Genomic DNA, 16,923 nt, shown 5'->3' on the forward strand with positions numbered 1-16,923 from the left:
CTCCTGGGAAGGCCCATCACTCTTCCACTGTTTTTGTCATTTGTGTATAATGACTCACTGTGGTCAACTGGAGTCCGAAAGCTGTAGAAATGACGTTTTAACCCTTTCCAGAGTGATTTCAATGACTTTGTCTCTCATCTGTTCTTAAAGGGCATGAGGTGTTGCATTTTGAGATTGTTTAGCCTACTTCATGTTGTTACATCGGTTCTGTTTAAGCAAGCTCTTGATTCTGCAGGTCAGGTAGTAATCAGGCATGAGTGTAGCAAGTGAAATTATGCCAAAAATATGGTTCGTCACAGTTTATGCTTTTTAAGGGCACTGTATACACTGTTTCTGCATGCAGACATTTCCTATTTACATATTAAACTCTATATTCTGCATTATTCTTCTACAGACATGCTGTAAAACAAGCATGTGTCTCTCTCTGCCTCTTCTCCGACAGATTGACAAGCTTCCACAAAGAAAATGAAGCTGAATTAAAAGATAACAGAACTGAAGCACCACCGACAACAACAGATGGGCCCTCAAAGTTCAACACTTACAACACTCCTGAATCCATAGTTAAGGAAGATACTATGACCCCTGCCTTTGGAGATATAACTGCAACTTCAGATATGAGCAAACCTAAATTACAAGATGCAGACTTTGGAGTAAAAAGTCAAAGTAGTCAAATGGCTTCTGCTAAAGAAGAAGTTAAAGGAGCAGCAGACAACCTGCATACTTCCACAGTGAGTGGAACAAAGATCTCCACATCTGCTGTTGGGGTCAAGGTGAAGAGTGTCTCAAGAAAGATATCAGGAGTCACAAAAACAGAAACTCCCAGTGATCCCCCACCACTTAAGGAGCGCAGCACTGAGAAACGTGTTTCTGCACTTCCAGTGTTAAAGGATCAAAGCAGCAGTAGTTACTCAAAGCCTAAAATTCCAAAAGTTTCAACATCAGAAACAGATGTAAAATCTCCAGTAACACCTGATAAAATATCAGAGCCTGATGTCTTGGAGTCAGCAGTCATGTCCAAACTACCAAAGCAACCCATACCCAAAGAACCTGTGAAATGTCCGACCAAACCGGTCAGAAAATCAAGTTTTGAAGAAGCCAAAAGTGGGAGATCCACATCAGGAAATATTTCTCCCACAAAATCAATGTACAAGACAGGGACCAAGCTGATTAAGGAAAGATCCATTGAGGAGTGTGTAGAGTCTGTAAATGGCATGGAGAAGGAGCCTGAGCAAAGGAGCAGTAAAAAGGGATACCATCCTGACAGGGAATCCCTGCAGCAGAGCCAGCAACAGAGTAGTTCGTTCCTGGCATCAAAGAGTAAGTTACCAGTTTCATCTCCGACAAGAAAAACAAATGTTAGTGTACCTGCAACAAGTAGCCAAGGCTTTAAAAAGATGTTACCTGGTCAGACTAACTTAGACAAAGGTGAAGCAGTCCAGAAACAGAGCCCAGAGCAGAAGGAACTAACTCCAATCGATGAGAAACCTGGAAACGAAACACTGACAAAGCAACCTGGAAGTACAAAGAAAGGTAAGAATCTAGTCGGGGTCTTTAGGCTGAGATGTTTATTCTTAGTTAGTCAGAGTCAGTTTTGAATGAATTTTTCCGTTTTGTCAGGTAAATTGATGTTTTCTTCTTTAATTTCTTTATTTCAATAATCTAATTGAATTTCCATTTATTTTTATTTGTAAAGACAGTTCTTAAAGCTGTTGAAATCTTCATATTGTAAGGTGATTTGTTTTTAGTTAGCAATCACTGCTTTGACATTATTCTATTAATCTTGGTCAACTTTGTTGTCATTTTTTAAAAATAATAAATTTTAACCAGGTTTTTGCTTCTTTTATTTCATGATATTTATTTATTTATTTGTCAGGGTAAAAAAAAAACCTTCACACTTCCACACCTACAAAACATTGCAGGCTGGAAGGTACCCGTGTAATTTAATGCCTTCTGGGTCTTTTACCTCAGTTAAATAACACTTGTGTTTGTGTTTTTCAGGAACAGGAAGCATGCCATCATTGAAGCCATCCAAACACCTCTCTAAGAGAAGCATGAGTCATGAAGAGAGTGGAACTGCAAGTCTTCCATCTCCTCCCATCAAACAAGAGAAAACCGTCTTCTCACGGCTTGCCAAGCAGAATGAAAATGTCAAACAGCACAGCAAATTTCCTGTGAAGGACTTAACTGAGACTTCACCAACAGCAAGCAAGCTTCCAACGAGAAGTCAGAGTGGCTCCAAGAAACTAAAGTCCAAAATCCAACAACAGTCACCAAAATTTGAGGATTCAAACTTTAACGCATTTAAAGAGTCAACTGTGAAGGTTAAAGACACTGTCACCGAGGAAATTATAAAGGACAGTGAATGTAAGTCTGCAGAGGAACACATTAAAATCACCAAAAAACAAACTAAAACTTCTGAAACAACATTTGAGGAAGACGTCACAGATGCAGAGATTTTAGGGATCCAATCTGGGGAAATTAGCATTTCAGGAATTACAGATGATTCTCAGATAATCACACACCCAGTTACCGATGTAGATAAAGAAATCCCCGCTCAGTCACTGGTTGCTAATTTTAATAATGCTGAAACTGATGAAAGAAAGCAGGAGGCCAAACAACCAAAGCCGGAAATTCAGAAAGATAACAAACATCGACAGAAAACACTGCCATCTTTTAAAACTTCCACCTCAGCTAAAACCAAAGATGTTTTAGTGGACCTACCAGGCCAGACAAAATCGAAATGCACCAATGAGAAAAATCCTACAGTTCTGGTTTTAGACATTAAACCAACTCCTAAGGATGGAACAATTAAGTTAGTCAAACCTGAGCTGGAAGAAGGCATTCATTATGACATAACAACACACACCAGTCAGAAGGGTGTTATGTCTACATCAGAAACAATAACGAGTCGTCCTGCTGAACTTGTCTCAGAAGATAAATTTCTTGAAGCAGATGATATACACAGTCTCACTGTAGGATCGGGTGACGTTAACTCTGAGGACTTTTTGGAGGATCAAACCAAAGCTGTAAATAACGGAAGAACCCAAACATTAAAAGCAGAAGCAGTAAAACATTTTGATGCAGGAGAGAAAAGTAAAGTGGGGGTTGGCTGGAAACCCGCTGAGGCTCTGGATGTAGAAACAGAGAATTTTGCTGTTTGTGAATTCCCCAAGAATGTTGAAAATCAGTCAAACAAAGAGGCTCTTTTAGGAGAATCTGGAAGAAGGGAGAAAGACTCAAAGCCAAATGAAATGCTTAACCACGCTGCAGTAGAAAGCCCTGAGTCACAAAACAGTTGTAAAGAGAAGCTCAAAGAAAGGCCTGTGGACTTTGCAGGGGAAGGAATAACAGATTCATGGAACACAGGCCAACTCTTATCAGAAGAGAAAAGCTTGCAGCCTGCAGCCAAAAAGAAAAGACAGACAGTAGTTACAAATGTCCTGAAAGGGAGGAGGGCAGAGAGTGAAGAATCAGAATGTGTAACACTTAAAACTACAGTGAGTGTGACTGACACAAAACAGCAGATCTTTCTACAAGAAGATTCCCAGAGTGTCTTTAGGAATACAGATAAATCAAAGCAGCAAAAGAAGGAATCACTGGGGACAAGTAAACTGGAAAACAATGAGCTACTAACCAAAAATGAAGGGATAAGAGATGGCTACAGAAATGTAGAATGCAAAGACGGCAATGTTGTAAAAGAAAAAACAAGTTCTGAAATATCAACCAGTGATAGAAAATTGTTGGAGACCGAAGCTCAAGAGGGCACCAAAGAAAAAGAGATCATACTTAACAAAGACCAAACCATGAATGATAAAACAACTGAAAGAAATGCTCAATCTTCAGCAGAATCTAAAACCAGAGCAGAGGATGGAACTATAATAAACCGAGAAAGATATGAAAATCATATATCCGATAATAAACAAAAAGTTACAAGAAAGGAAGAAGAAAAGTCAAAGGAAACTCAAACATTTCCTACAGCTGCAAAACTATCACTACCAATCACTCACATTGAAGAAGACAAAGTAAAAACTGAAGCCAAAGAGATCTCAGAATACTTGGGGAATGAAATTGTTATTGCTAACAATGAGGATAGCAAACAAAAGGTTCAGACAACTGTAACTGTTCCTGACCTGGATGAAAAATTAATTAATAACCAACAGGCTCAGATTATCATAAAGGCTGGTGACCATGATGGAGAATCATCAAAATCTGAACATCCAAAGTCTGAAATTACTGATTCATCATTGCAAAGTTTGTCAAATGAGACAGAAACTCCAGGAGGTATTAGCAAAGATAGCAAACAACAGGTCCAGACAACGGTAACCGCTAGTAACCAGGATGGAAAATCATCAGAACGTTTGAGGCCTGAAAATAATAATTCATTCATTCAAATTATTGTAAATGAGACAGAAACTCAGGATCATACCTATAAAGTTTGCAACAAACAGGTCCAGAAGCCTGTAACTGTTGTTGACCACGATGGAAAGTCAACAGAATCTGAACGTGTAAAATCTGATATCAGTGTTTTATCATTGCAAAGTCTGGTAAATGAGACAGAAGCTCTGGATCATAGAAGCAAAATTAGCTGTCAACATGTCCAGACAACAATTACTGTTTGTAAAGAAGATGGAAAATCAACAGAAACTGAAGGTCTAACATCTGGCATAAGCCAGATGCCCAGAACAGAAGCCCCTGAGGCCACAACAGAAAGCCAGCGTAAACAAATACCAATGCCAGGCTTCTTAACTCACAGTGCTGAAGGAGCTAGAGATGACTCTAAATTGAAGGACACCTTGTCTGAAAGTTTGGTGGATGAATCAGTAACTGCTAACACAAGAAGTGACACTGGAAATCACCACGAGCCCAACTCCGTAACTGAGAGAGACCAAGAAAAAACAAAACAAGTTGATAATGAACTGGTGGGTTTTGCACATTTAGGTCATAAATCAGAAAAACAACCAGATACAGATGCTGACGTTCAAGAGAAGGGGCAGGATAAAAATGACACATTAGATGCTCACTCTGTATGCAGTACCACTGAAGTTGGATATTTGGTAAATGAAACAGCAGATAATTTTCAGATGTTGAACACTGATGTAAAACAAGAAAGGGAAGTAAGAAAATCACCAGAAGTATCTAAAGGCTCAAACACAGACCTCCAATTAGGACCAAAGACAGTGGAAGAAGAAGCTTCAAAAGAGACGAGTCAAAGTCAAATCCAAGAGGTAAAAATTACAACCACCAATGGTCAAGGTGATGAACAAGCTAAAGATAAGACTACAAGTAAGGACCAATCAAATGAAAAATTGGTTAAGGAGACAGTAAATGTAAATACTGCAAGCAAACTTGAAATTAAGAAAGACCTAAAGCCCACTCTTAATGGCAAATCAGAGACAAGTGTAACAAAACCAGCTCAAGAGAAATTCAAATGGTCTGAGCCAGAGAAGCCAAGAAAGGATTTACAGGAGAAGCAAACACAAAGTCATGCCATAGATGCAACCCAAGATCCTGACAATAGTCTCTCTTTTAATGATGAAAAAGAAAAAACAGAAGTTCAGGATTTTTCTTCAGAAAGTCTGTTGAGTGACAACAGAGTGTCAGCAACTCCAAACCATAGGGATGAAGTTTGCATCAAAGAGGTCCAGAAGTCCAAAACTAAAGACAAAGATGAGGATTTACCAAAACCAGTTCAACAATCTAAAGGTGCAAATACTGACCTTAAACTGAGCCAAAGTACAGAAAAAATAAAAACTCCTAATCAGACAACAGAAAGCCAGATTATCAGTTTACCATGTCTCATTAGTCCAAGTCCTGAAGGAGCTAAAGACACATCAGACGACTTGAAAGCAAACACTTTTAGGAAACTTGAAATTATTAATGACTCAGAGTCAAGAATGCTCAGAGACCAAAATACCAACAAACAAAAACTAAAAATTGATAAACCAGCTAAGTCTCAGAGTCAAAATGAAAAATCCAAACACGAACTGGGGACTTTAATGACTGAAGTTGGCAAGAAGACAACTGGGAGGCAAGGTCATGTAAGCCCAGACGAGCCTAAAGATGACTATGGAGCTAAGCTCAAGGAATCAACATTAGCAGCTGCAGAACAAGTCCAGACGTCCTCAACTAGTGCAAAACAAAATGCTGGCACAGCACCAAATCAAGTCAACAAGTCAGAACAACGTGGATACCCAAATACAGACCTAAGAGACAAACAGGAGTCAGTTATGACAGAAGACTCAAAGACAGAACCATCAGAAGAAATTTTGACAAAGAATATTAAAATTTACAAATCAGGCACTCCAGAGGACCAGGGTCTCTCAGCTGTCAAAGATGGCAAAGTTGAGATTAAAACAGTTATAGATTCCAAAGCTTCCGAAGATACTGTAGCAAGAGAAGTTCAAGAGAAGACACCAAATGTTGCGGAAAATATGTCTAATCTGACTGATGCTAAACTGGAACAGAATGTAAATAACACTGCTTTTGTACAAAATTTACCAAACAAAAGTGGTTGTGCTGACCAAAAGGAAGCACTCTGTGTTGGTTCAGGTCATGTAGCATTTGGGAATGATGCTCTGAAGAATGTTCAGGTCTTTGAAGAAAGAACTCAAAAACCTGAGTCAGTTACAAAAAGGCCCACAACAGGTGGCAGTTTGAAACAGGAGGCACAAGAGACTTCAAGAAAAGAAACAACTCAAAACCTACATTTTGGCAACATTTTGTCTCCACCTAAAGAGATTCTATCTGCTTGGTTGAATGTGGAAGACCATCACAAAAAGAAAAAGGGACGTAGAAGAAACGAAGATGAGTCAGCCAGCGATGATGAATTACTTGAGCCAGATAACATTGATATTTTTATCAGCAGTGTCAGGGCAGGGGGAATCCCCTTTTCGCTACCTCGAAAGAAACATTTCCGGAAAAAACTTCAATCTCCACCTTTTGCAATGCCAGGCATCAAGGAGGACCACTGCGAGTGGACATTTGATCCACAGGAATTCCAGTTCGGCTTAAGAAAAACTGGCAGACATATGGACCTTTCTCCAGCTATGGTAATCAAACAAAAAGCCGCTAACAGGGATGGTCAAACCTCTGGTTCACAAGACAATGGCACCTCAGCAGATCAACTGACAACTCATAAGGTTGACGGACAAGATGGGGTCAAAGAGGAGACTCAATCTGAAGCAGGAAAAACAGAAGAGCTAAACAATGAGCCGGGGAAGATTACGTCAAGACTTGAGAGGATGTCCATCCTCACGGGCTTGCTAAGCTCTCCTCTGACCTCCAGGAGGACAAGGACAGAAGCTTCCGGTGCCTCAAACAGCACAGTCGCATCTAACCAGCAGCTAGACGTGCCCTTAGATAGACCGCAGAAGGCTACTCCCTTGCCTCTGCCTGTTGCCCCTGCTGATAACAGGGCTGTTAAAGGTAGAGATCAAAGCCTGATTACAGAAGGTGGAACAGATGCAGTCAGTGAGTCAGCACCTAGCTCCTCCTCTGTTCCTCCTCTGCCAGCATTCTCTGAGATAAAGCTGCCTGATCATTTAGAGAAGTACCTCAAGGCAGACAAAAGACACACAGAGGCCTCCCAGGATTTTACACAGACAGCTGACCTGACCCCTCCCGCCATGGACCAGATGTCAATTACAAATATATCTGTTGTGGATGTGGGTCAGAAGAACCCTACAGTACTGCCTTCTACCAAAAACGACACCCATGATGTTTCTCAAAATGGACTGTGTACAACTAAAATCAAGGTAGGAATGAGTTTTGTTTTTTTATTTCACTCAGATATTTACTCATTTCTAGAGGAATTAACAGCTTTAACTGAGTAGAAATTGTTCTGAACGTCTACATAAGTTTCCAGCTGTAAAGCACAGATTTGTTTCTGCATTACTTCCATGGTGACACAAGCCTCCTCAGGTGCTATCTTGTTCCCTCTTTTTTCTTGTAATAATTCTGTTGCCAAGTTTTGAATCATTTGCAAGAAAGAACAAGACAAACAAGCAAGTTTTCATTGTGGCACTTTGCATAGGAAATGGTTTGCAACATCAGTGCACATAAGGTTTCCTAACTCCAGGCGAAATGTTTGCATCAGTAATCAAATAATGCCGATATGCAAACAAAAATGCATTTATAGTAAGAGGGTACGGCACGACATGCCTTTATTGTCAACCTGAACCTGATCCCAATTTACTAACCTAAAGCTGACTTTTCTAAAGCTGACTTTTGACTTGGAGGGTTGATCTGTAGTAATATAATGATTGAAATCTGTCACACTGTCTTGCAGAAACCTGTAGTTAGAGGACACCACCGAAGACCTGGAAAGGTACTACTTGAAACGCTGCCGGTCTCAGTTTGGGAAGCAATGTCCCTTTACTGCACTGACAGTTCTGTTTGTTGTTGCAGATCATCATTCACGAACATGCTCAGTTTGGTGGCGAGGCATATGAAGTGTATGGTGATGTAGAAGATTCCACCACAATGAAGCTGTCTCCTGTGATATCAGTCAAAGTCATCAGAGGATGGTAAGGAATTCTATCTGTAAAAAGAAGGTGGAAGTCTGTTGATCTATTGGGAGTAGGCATGGCATGTTTTATTATCTATGGCTGCTTGACAGGTATGACATGATCAACAATATTTCCCCACATCAGTGTTTAATTAAAACCATAAAGTCTTTTTTGACACCCAGATGTCTGGAGGTGGGTTGTCAGGGTACTAAAATGTCAAACTTGATATCAAAACCAAGGAATATTAATATTCAAAATAAGTTTCAGTACTGCAGAAAATAATTTGAGTGAATGCGAGTTCAAAGCTTTCTTTCTAATTAAGATTAGAAAATACAAACAAACACATCATGACAATGTTTTTCTTGTGTAAATTTGTACAAAACTAGTTAGTAGGCAATTTAGTAACCATTTAGCCAAAAAAATAATTTGAAACCATTGTTTTTCTATTGCGAAACAGTAGAAAAGATACCTCTTGTTAGAAGAGTTAATAACATTGATGGAAATATGTACCTTGGATTCAGTTATTATATTCCAGGCATTTGGAAATTGTGCTTCTTAACTAGGATCAGGTCCATACAAATGCATTTAGCAGTAGCCCTGTTCAATTTCTGTTTCCGATCATTTTACATAACTTTTTTCTTGGGTGAATAACTGCAGTCAGCAGGGTAGGATGCCACTGGTTCTGAATGGTTTCTGATCTGCTTTTGTCATTTTTAGTCTGAGTTTTGTTTCAAAACAATTTTATGACACAAAATTCTTAACAGCGTTTGTTAACATTGAAAAGTGCTGTACATGTACAGGGGTTGGACAATGAAACTGAAACACCTGTCATTTTAGTGTGGGAGGTTTCATGGCTAAATCGGACCAGCCTGGTAGCCAGTCTTCATTTATTGCACATTGCACCAGTAAGAGCAGAGTGTGAAGGTTCAATTAGCAGGGTAAGAGCACAGTTTTGCTCAAAATATTGAAATGCACACAACATTATGGGTGACATACCGGAGTTCAAAAGAGGACAAATTGTTGGTGCACGTCTTGCTGGCGCAACTGTGACCAAGACAGCAAGTCTTTGTGATGTATCAAGAGCCACGGTATCCAGGGTAATGTCAGCATACCACCAAGAAGGACGAACCACATCCAACAGGATTAACTGTGGACGCAAGAGGAAGCTGTCTGAAAGGGATGTTCAGGTGCTAACCCAGATTGTATCCAAAAAACATAAAACCACGGCTGCCCAAATCATGGCAGAATTAAATGTGCACCTCAACTCTCCTGTTTCCACCAGAACTGTCCGTCGGGAGCTCCACAGGGTCAATATACACGGCCGGGCTGCTATAGCCAAACCTTTGGTCACTCATGCCAATGCCAAACGTCGGTTTCAATGGTGCAAGGAGTGCAAATCTTGGGCTGTGGACATTGTGAAACATGTATTGCTCTCTGATGAGTCCACCTTTATTGTTATCCCCACATCCGGGAGAGTTACGGTGTGGAGAAGCCCCAAAGAAGCGTACCACCCAGACTGTTGCATGCCCAGAGTGAAGCATGGGGGTGGATCAGTGATGGTTTGGGCTGCCATATCATGGCATTCCCTTGGCCCAATACTTGTGCTAGATGGGCGCATCACTGCCAAGGACTACCAAACCATTCTTGAGGACCATGTGCATCCAATGGTTCAAACATTGTATCCTGAAGGCGGTGCCGTGTATCAGGATGACAATGCACCAATACACACAGCAAGACTGGTGAAAGATTGGTTTGATGATCATGAAAGTGAAGTTGAACATCTCCCATGGCCTGCACAGTCACCAGATCTAAATATTATTGAGCCACTTTGGGGTGTTTTGGAGGAGCGAGTCAGGAAACGTTTTCCTCCACCAGTATCACGTAGTGACCTGGCCACTATCCTGCAAGAAGAATGGCTTAAAATCCCTCTGACCACTGTGCAGGACTTGTATATGTCATTCCCAAGACGAATTGATGCTGTATTGGCCACAAAAGGAGGCCCTACACCAGACTAATAAATTATTGTGGTCTAAAACCAGGTGTTTCAGTTTCATTGTCCAACCCCTGTATCAGTGGCTTTAACACTATTTATCTTATTATTGTCCATAGCTTCTAATTACTTTACAACTAAACAATGGAGCAAGGAGAGGATGCCCTTTGCACCTTTGAACATTTGGCTGTTTCATACCCAACCTATTGTATGAAAGTACCAAAACCCTGCACTGGATGTTTGGTACCAGTCATGCATCAATTCATGCCTGCCAAGGGGATGGAGCCACAATATGGCTATTCCCAAGATGCTAATATTTAAACAGACAATGTTAACTTTTGCCGTCTGCCATGATAAATACTTTGCTGTTGTAGATACTGGAGCTTTGATGAGCTCTACTTCTTAGATTCCCCACACAAATCAGTATGTTGGTCTTTAAGATGCTTTGCCAAGTTTGTACTGCTGCTTGACTTTGTAGTCACTGGTCTACAGCATAGCTTGCCAAAGGGCTTGTTGGCATCCTTCGGTGTTTCATGTTTATTTGCCACATACGCAAAATACCACAAATCAACAGTTCTCCCTTTTTTGACTGAGAAGGGTTGCAAAGGCTGTTCTCCATGTGTACTCACAGCTTACTGTTTTGATAGTGAGACATCATTATTTAAGTAAGGTGCTGCAAGGGAGAGTGTGCCATCCTGAGAAAATGAAAATGGCTCAGTTTATAACAGTTTTGAAGCAGATTTGATAAAATATTGTTTGCTTTGACAACCCCAAAGTGGAGAAGTCAACAGAACACATTATTCTGTGAAATGCAAATCTTCAGTTGATATACTTTTGTGAGCTTGAGACTGATTTAAGCTTAGGATTCAAGCTTAGGATTTAGGATCAGCAATATTTGTCTGTTTTCATGCAGACCATCATCTTTATACATAATCTTAAACAGCTGCACATTACGTTTACACAAGTTATGAGCAGACACTTTATAACAGCAGTTGTAACATGCATAAATTTAACATTCAGCATGTTCAACTCTTCAAACATAATCTTATAAATGAATAATTCCTACTTGATGCTTGCCTGTTTTGTTTTACCCAGTCTGTTGAAATTGTGACTAAAATTTACATTCAGCCATAGAGTGTTTTAATTTAATTCCCCTTCTTTGTTAGACCTATATCCAGAATAATCGTGAGTTCTGCCCTTAAATTCAGGGTGTATCTTTAGTCTGTTTTCATTGCTCTGTCTTCATAAAAATACTTGTTTTAAAATATAGTGTCATTTTGTCACTTTGTTTTCAGCTGGCTTCTCTATGAAAAGCCTGGCTTTCAAGGCCGTATCCTTGCTCTGGAGGAAGGCCCCATGGAGCAGATAGTTAACATGTGGGAAGAGGAAGAAGCTCCAGAGACGCTTGACAAATTGGGTCAGCCTATTCCAACCACACCAATGGTTGTAGGTTCCATTCAGCTGGCAGTCAGAGTGAGTCACTTTTAATTTTAGCTCATTTCATCATTCCAACATGCTACTTCTGTATTAAAACTCTCTATCTTTATGTTGTTGTTGAGTATGGAATAGTCAGTCTTAATCAAACCATAATCGAAAACTCTATGGCTCTCCAAGCTTGCCTTAAATGTTTGGTCACTTATACTTTTGTCCAATAGTTTATAAATATTCAGTCTGTGTTCTATATAATTTTAAATTCTGACTATTGTCTACATTTGAAAGCATAATACAACATACGTTATGAAACCTTTGTCACATTTTGTATTCAGTTACTATACAGAAATGCAGCCAGATGCTAAAATGTGTAAAAACTCATATTTTATTGCAGCTCCAAAATCTCCCAATGGAAATTTGATAAAAAAAATCACCTTTAATTTGAGTACATTTATGCAGATTCACTTTAAGAAATTTTTAAATAAACAACTGGTGGCACGTTTTTTGCACCCTAACAATCCTGATAAATCAAAGGTAACAAAAGCAACACCTTTCTCTATACTCTATTTTTATAAGCTGATCAGAACAGTAAGGAACTAATCAGTATTTCCTATTGTTTCATGGGGTTTAAATATGTCATAAAAATATTTTGTACAAATCTTCAAATTGGGAAAGTCAATAGGACATGCCATCAAATCAAAGCAGAACTGTGACAAACAAGACTGGACCAGAACCCAGCTTTAAAGTTTAAAGCTCCGTAGCGTCCTGTTGGGAAGATGCTGCAAAGAGTGGGGTCATGGGGCTTTTTTACACATTTACCAGTGGTGACAATAATTGTGAATGTTATATATTGTTTGTTGAATGATCGATTTGCTAGATTTCTTCCTGCAAACAGATATAAATATAATTTTATAGAATTCACATAGATTGAGAGTAACCAGATTATGAGTATGCTCTGATTTTGAATGAATTAAATTTTGAGCAGATTTTAAAATTTGACTTAACTGAACAAAAGCTTAAGTTATTAAATTTGTAAAAACTTTATTTTTGTAGGACTACAGCATTCCCAGGATTGACCTGTACTCAGAGGTAAATGGGTTAGGGAGGATGTCCACTTACTGCGATGACACGCCAGAGCTTAGCTCCTACGGGATCCCACAGACCACAGGCTCCATTAAGGTCCACTCTGGAGTGTAAGTTTAGATGGCATACTGTACAGTGATACATGTAAAGCTGATTTTTTGTTTTTGGTTTTCCATCCAAAAGTGTTCTTTTACAGCAGAAGATTTAATGTGTTGGAGTAACTTTTTAAGTTTTTAAAACTTTTTTAACAATTAAAAATCTAAAAGGTGTGGCATGCATATCTATTAATCCCCCTTCACTCTGATACTCATAAATAGAGTTGTGTGTATTATAATCTCAGTTAAAACACATCAGTTTTGTGAAGGCCTCAGAGGTTTGTAAGAGAACATAAGTGGACAAAAGGCATGAATGAAGACCCAGGAACACTCCAGGCAGGTCATGGATAAGGTTCTGGACTAACACTGAACATCTCCAAAACACACCACACATTGTGGCACATGTAGGTGACGGGGTCATGCTATGACAATACTTCTTTTCTGCAGGGATATGGAAGCTGGATGGAGCTAAATACAGACGAATACTGGAAGGAAGGATTAAGTTGCAAATGGGCTGAGACTAGGGTGAAGGTTCACCTTTCATCAGGACAATGAGCCTAAATACACAACCAAAGCAGTAATGAAATGGATTAGGACAAAGCATGTTCTTGTACTGAAAGGACCCAATCAAAGTACAGATCTAAATCTAACTAAGAAACTTTGGCAAGATTTGACAAAACACTCTCCATGCAATTCGACTAAGCTTCAGCTGTTTTGCAAAAATGAAAAAAAAGAATGGGAGATATTTTAGTCTCTCAATCTGCAAATTTTATACAGAATTATTTCAAATTATTTGCAGATGCAATTGTAGTGAACGGTGGTTCTGCATACTATTGGCCCAAAGAGGGTGAATATAAATGCATGTGTCAAAGGGGTGGCTTCTAGAGTCGGACACAAGTGCGGACAGGCAGGAGGCAGCAAAAGACAGTGAGTAACAAAAAGGTTTAATAACTGAAAACAAAAACTTACAGGCAGGCATGTGGTGGGTAAAACGTGGAGCCAAGGCAAAAACCGGCATGAACAGACTTGGCATGAAATCAGTACAATCCAGCGACGAACAAAAAGAACTGAAGAGTATAGATAGAGCATGGCATAGGTGAGACTGATTACATGGACTAGGTGGACCAAATGAAGCTGATTGCATGCTGACTGTGGCAGGGAGTGGTAACAAGAACATGAACAGAGATCCAGGAAAACAATCTAACCCAAGGAACTCTTACAGATGACAAACTAGAACGCCAGAACATGACAGCATGCCACACTTTTCAGATTGTTACTTTCAAACATTTATAAACTATGTATTATTTCCTTTCCACTTTACATGAATGTAAAGTTCTTCTAACATGGGGAAATTTTCTGAGAATTAGAAAAGGTCTCTGTAAACATCATCTGTGTTCTGTCTGTGGAGGAATGCAAGCAACAGGCCACAGCTTGTGGTTGCCATAGCTGAACTGCTCAGGATTATTGATGGTTGGCGCTGGCTCATGGTTTAGACAGTGAAAGTGTTCCTGTTATAACTGTCATTTCCCTCTGCGAAGAGCTTTAAATCAAAATAATATACATTTATCTGATAAAATCTCTGTCTTTATGTGTAGCTGGTTGGTGTACTCTGATCCAGGGTTTGATGGGCTGCTCGGAGTGCTACTGGTGGGAGAGTATCCACACCCGCAGAGCTGGGGTTTCCCTGAGCCTTTCATTGGCTCTATCAGACCGCTCCGAATGGTAAAGTGGGCTACATATTTGTAATAATATTATTTATTAGCTGGGTTTGGTCTGAAAAGGTGTGTCTTCATTTCAGGGAGCAATAAGGGTGGAGCGTCCGACTGACATTAAGGTTTGTTCCACTTTAGATCACATCAGTTTGTTCGATCTCTTCTTGTTTTACCACACACATGCTAAACTGTTGAGTTGTTCTTAGTTTTTTTGTGTAAATAGCTCAGAGAACTCACTTTTAGAGGCAAATATTTTTGCTGGTGAGAGGAATAACTGAACACCAGCCTCTGCATGTTTGCCTAATGATTCACTGTGGTGATGGCTTGGCTCAGATATAGAAGGTCAGGAAACTCTGTGATGAATCCGTTTTTTCCAATTACACACATTTATGAAGATAAAAAGAGAGGTAAAAAATCTCTAAAACTCGGTGTAAGACAACTAGAGCAAAAACTGGCAGGTCAGGGTCACCAAGTCTCCAATAAGCACACCAATAAGCCAACTGACTTGGGAGGCATGTCAGAAAAATAAAATTTTCTTTCCCAGTATCTTAAATGTAAACTTGTAGAGTTTTCTAATCTTTTCTGGGGTTATAACTGGAAACGTGGGGTTTGGTCAGACAAGTCTAACATTGAGCTTTTTGTCAACAAACACTTCAAATGGGTCCAGTGCGACACAAGGAATGAGTATGTTAGAGAAAACGTCCATGTCCACCATTAAGTACAGTGGTGGATCTGTTGGAATAACTGCAACAAAACAAGGAAGTGCAGAGAAGCAGACAAGAAACTCAATGACCTAAGACAGGAGAATCATGACAGTATCTGCTTCATGAGAACTTCTTCAAGCAGTTGCGACAAAGCTTTTCTTCTCTATTTCCTCTTTAAACAAAAAAATTCCTACTGGTAAGAATTATTGCCAAACCCTGTCCTGTGTTTTCCCCTGGTATGCTGACATCTTTCATCCTGGACAGACAGGAGATAGTACCTTTACCTCTAATAGATGAAAGGAACAACATCTTGTCATGGGGCAGAATTGAACCAAAAAGCACCAACTTGTACACAGACTTAGCCCTCTTGTTTCTTTTCTACTCAAGGCTCTTGTCTTTGAGAAACCAAACTTTGAGGGAGAGTGTTTGGAGCTGGATGGTGATGTCTACAACTTGCTGGAGCAACAAAAAAGAGACGAGAACAACACAACTCTTTGTTCAGTGGGCTCTATAAAGATACTCGGTGGTCTGTAAGTGCTGAATTAGAATGAGCAGCCAATCATTTTACTCTTAAGTTTAAATAATAGTTTTAAAATATATTCTATACAATGTTTTTGTCTGTCTCTTGAAGCTGGGTTGGCTATCAAGACGCAGACTTCGAAGGCCAGCAGTACATCCTGGAGGAGGGGGAGTATCCGCAATCCAGTGAGTGGGGAGGATCTGAGGACGGGCTTCACTCACTGCGACCTATACTTGCAGTAAGCATCTGTTGAAGAATCTCAATTTTTACGTTGAGGAATTTTTACATTTGACATATTTGACCCTTGTTTGTCAACTTTATGTTATGCTGTTCCCCAGGATTTCCAGTCCCCCAACGTGAAACTGTTCAGTGAGCCCAACTTCAGTGAGCACGGGAGCCACATGGACTTGGTGGGTCCCGTCGTCAGCATGGAGGACGTCGGCCGCAGCACTAAAACCCAGTCAATCACCATCACAGGAGGAGTGTAAGTTAACCAGTTTCTGTTAAACACATCTTAATAAAGTTGCGCTCATGAACACAGAAAGGAAACAGTGTCCCGTGTACTTTGAAGGATTTGGGTGTGTGCTTCTCATCTTACAGCCATGACTAAGGCTTATATGACAGGTCACACAAAACATACATATCTAGTCACTCAAAAGACCTCAGAGGATGAATAATAAAAAAATCAGGGATTGTTGTAACTAATATGCAAAAGATTTAAAAGCTCTTCATGTTCCCTAAAGGCAGATCTTTTTACTACTGACAGAAACATTTATGGACACTTGATGTTAATTCTGTTATTTCAGCTAAACCTGTCAAATGATGGAAATGTTTGGCTTTCAGGCTAAAATAAATGTTTTACCTGGCATTTTACACAATAA

The 16,923-nt window shown here is 39.7% G+C and overlaps 1 protein-coding gene across 2 annotated transcripts in view; it reads left to right on the forward strand.

The window, feature by feature from the left end:
- The window catches only part of crybg1a (crystallin beta-gamma domain containing 1a), a 59,334-nt gene that overhangs the window by 35,639 nt on the left and 6,772 nt on the right, over positions 1 to 16,923 (forward strand). For both annotated transcript variants that reach the window (XM_047346014.1, XM_047346015.1), the window contains exons 4-14: positions 443 to 1,530; positions 1,999 to 7,754; positions 8,288 to 8,326; positions 8,407 to 8,525; positions 11,793 to 11,970; positions 12,982 to 13,121; positions 14,702 to 14,828; positions 14,905 to 14,940; positions 15,910 to 16,052; positions 16,154 to 16,280; positions 16,381 to 16,526. In XM_047346014.1, coding sequence (XP_047201970.1) covers positions 443 to 1,530; positions 1,999 to 7,754; positions 8,288 to 8,326; positions 8,407 to 8,525; positions 11,793 to 11,970; positions 12,982 to 13,121; positions 14,702 to 14,828; positions 14,905 to 14,940; positions 15,910 to 16,052; positions 16,154 to 16,280; positions 16,381 to 16,526 — 7,899 coding nt within the window. The remainder of the gene's footprint in view (positions 1 to 442; positions 1,531 to 1,998; positions 7,755 to 8,287; positions 8,327 to 8,406; positions 8,526 to 11,792; positions 11,971 to 12,981; positions 13,122 to 14,701; positions 14,829 to 14,904; positions 14,941 to 15,909; positions 16,053 to 16,153; positions 16,281 to 16,380; positions 16,527 to 16,923) is intronic.

This window comes from Girardinichthys multiradiatus, chromosome 19 (genome assembly GCF_021462225.1).
Source record: "Girardinichthys multiradiatus isolate DD_20200921_A chromosome 19, DD_fGirMul_XY1, whole genome shotgun sequence".
NCBI classification, from domain to species: Eukaryota; Metazoa; Chordata; class Actinopteri; order Cyprinodontiformes; family Goodeidae; genus Girardinichthys; species Girardinichthys multiradiatus.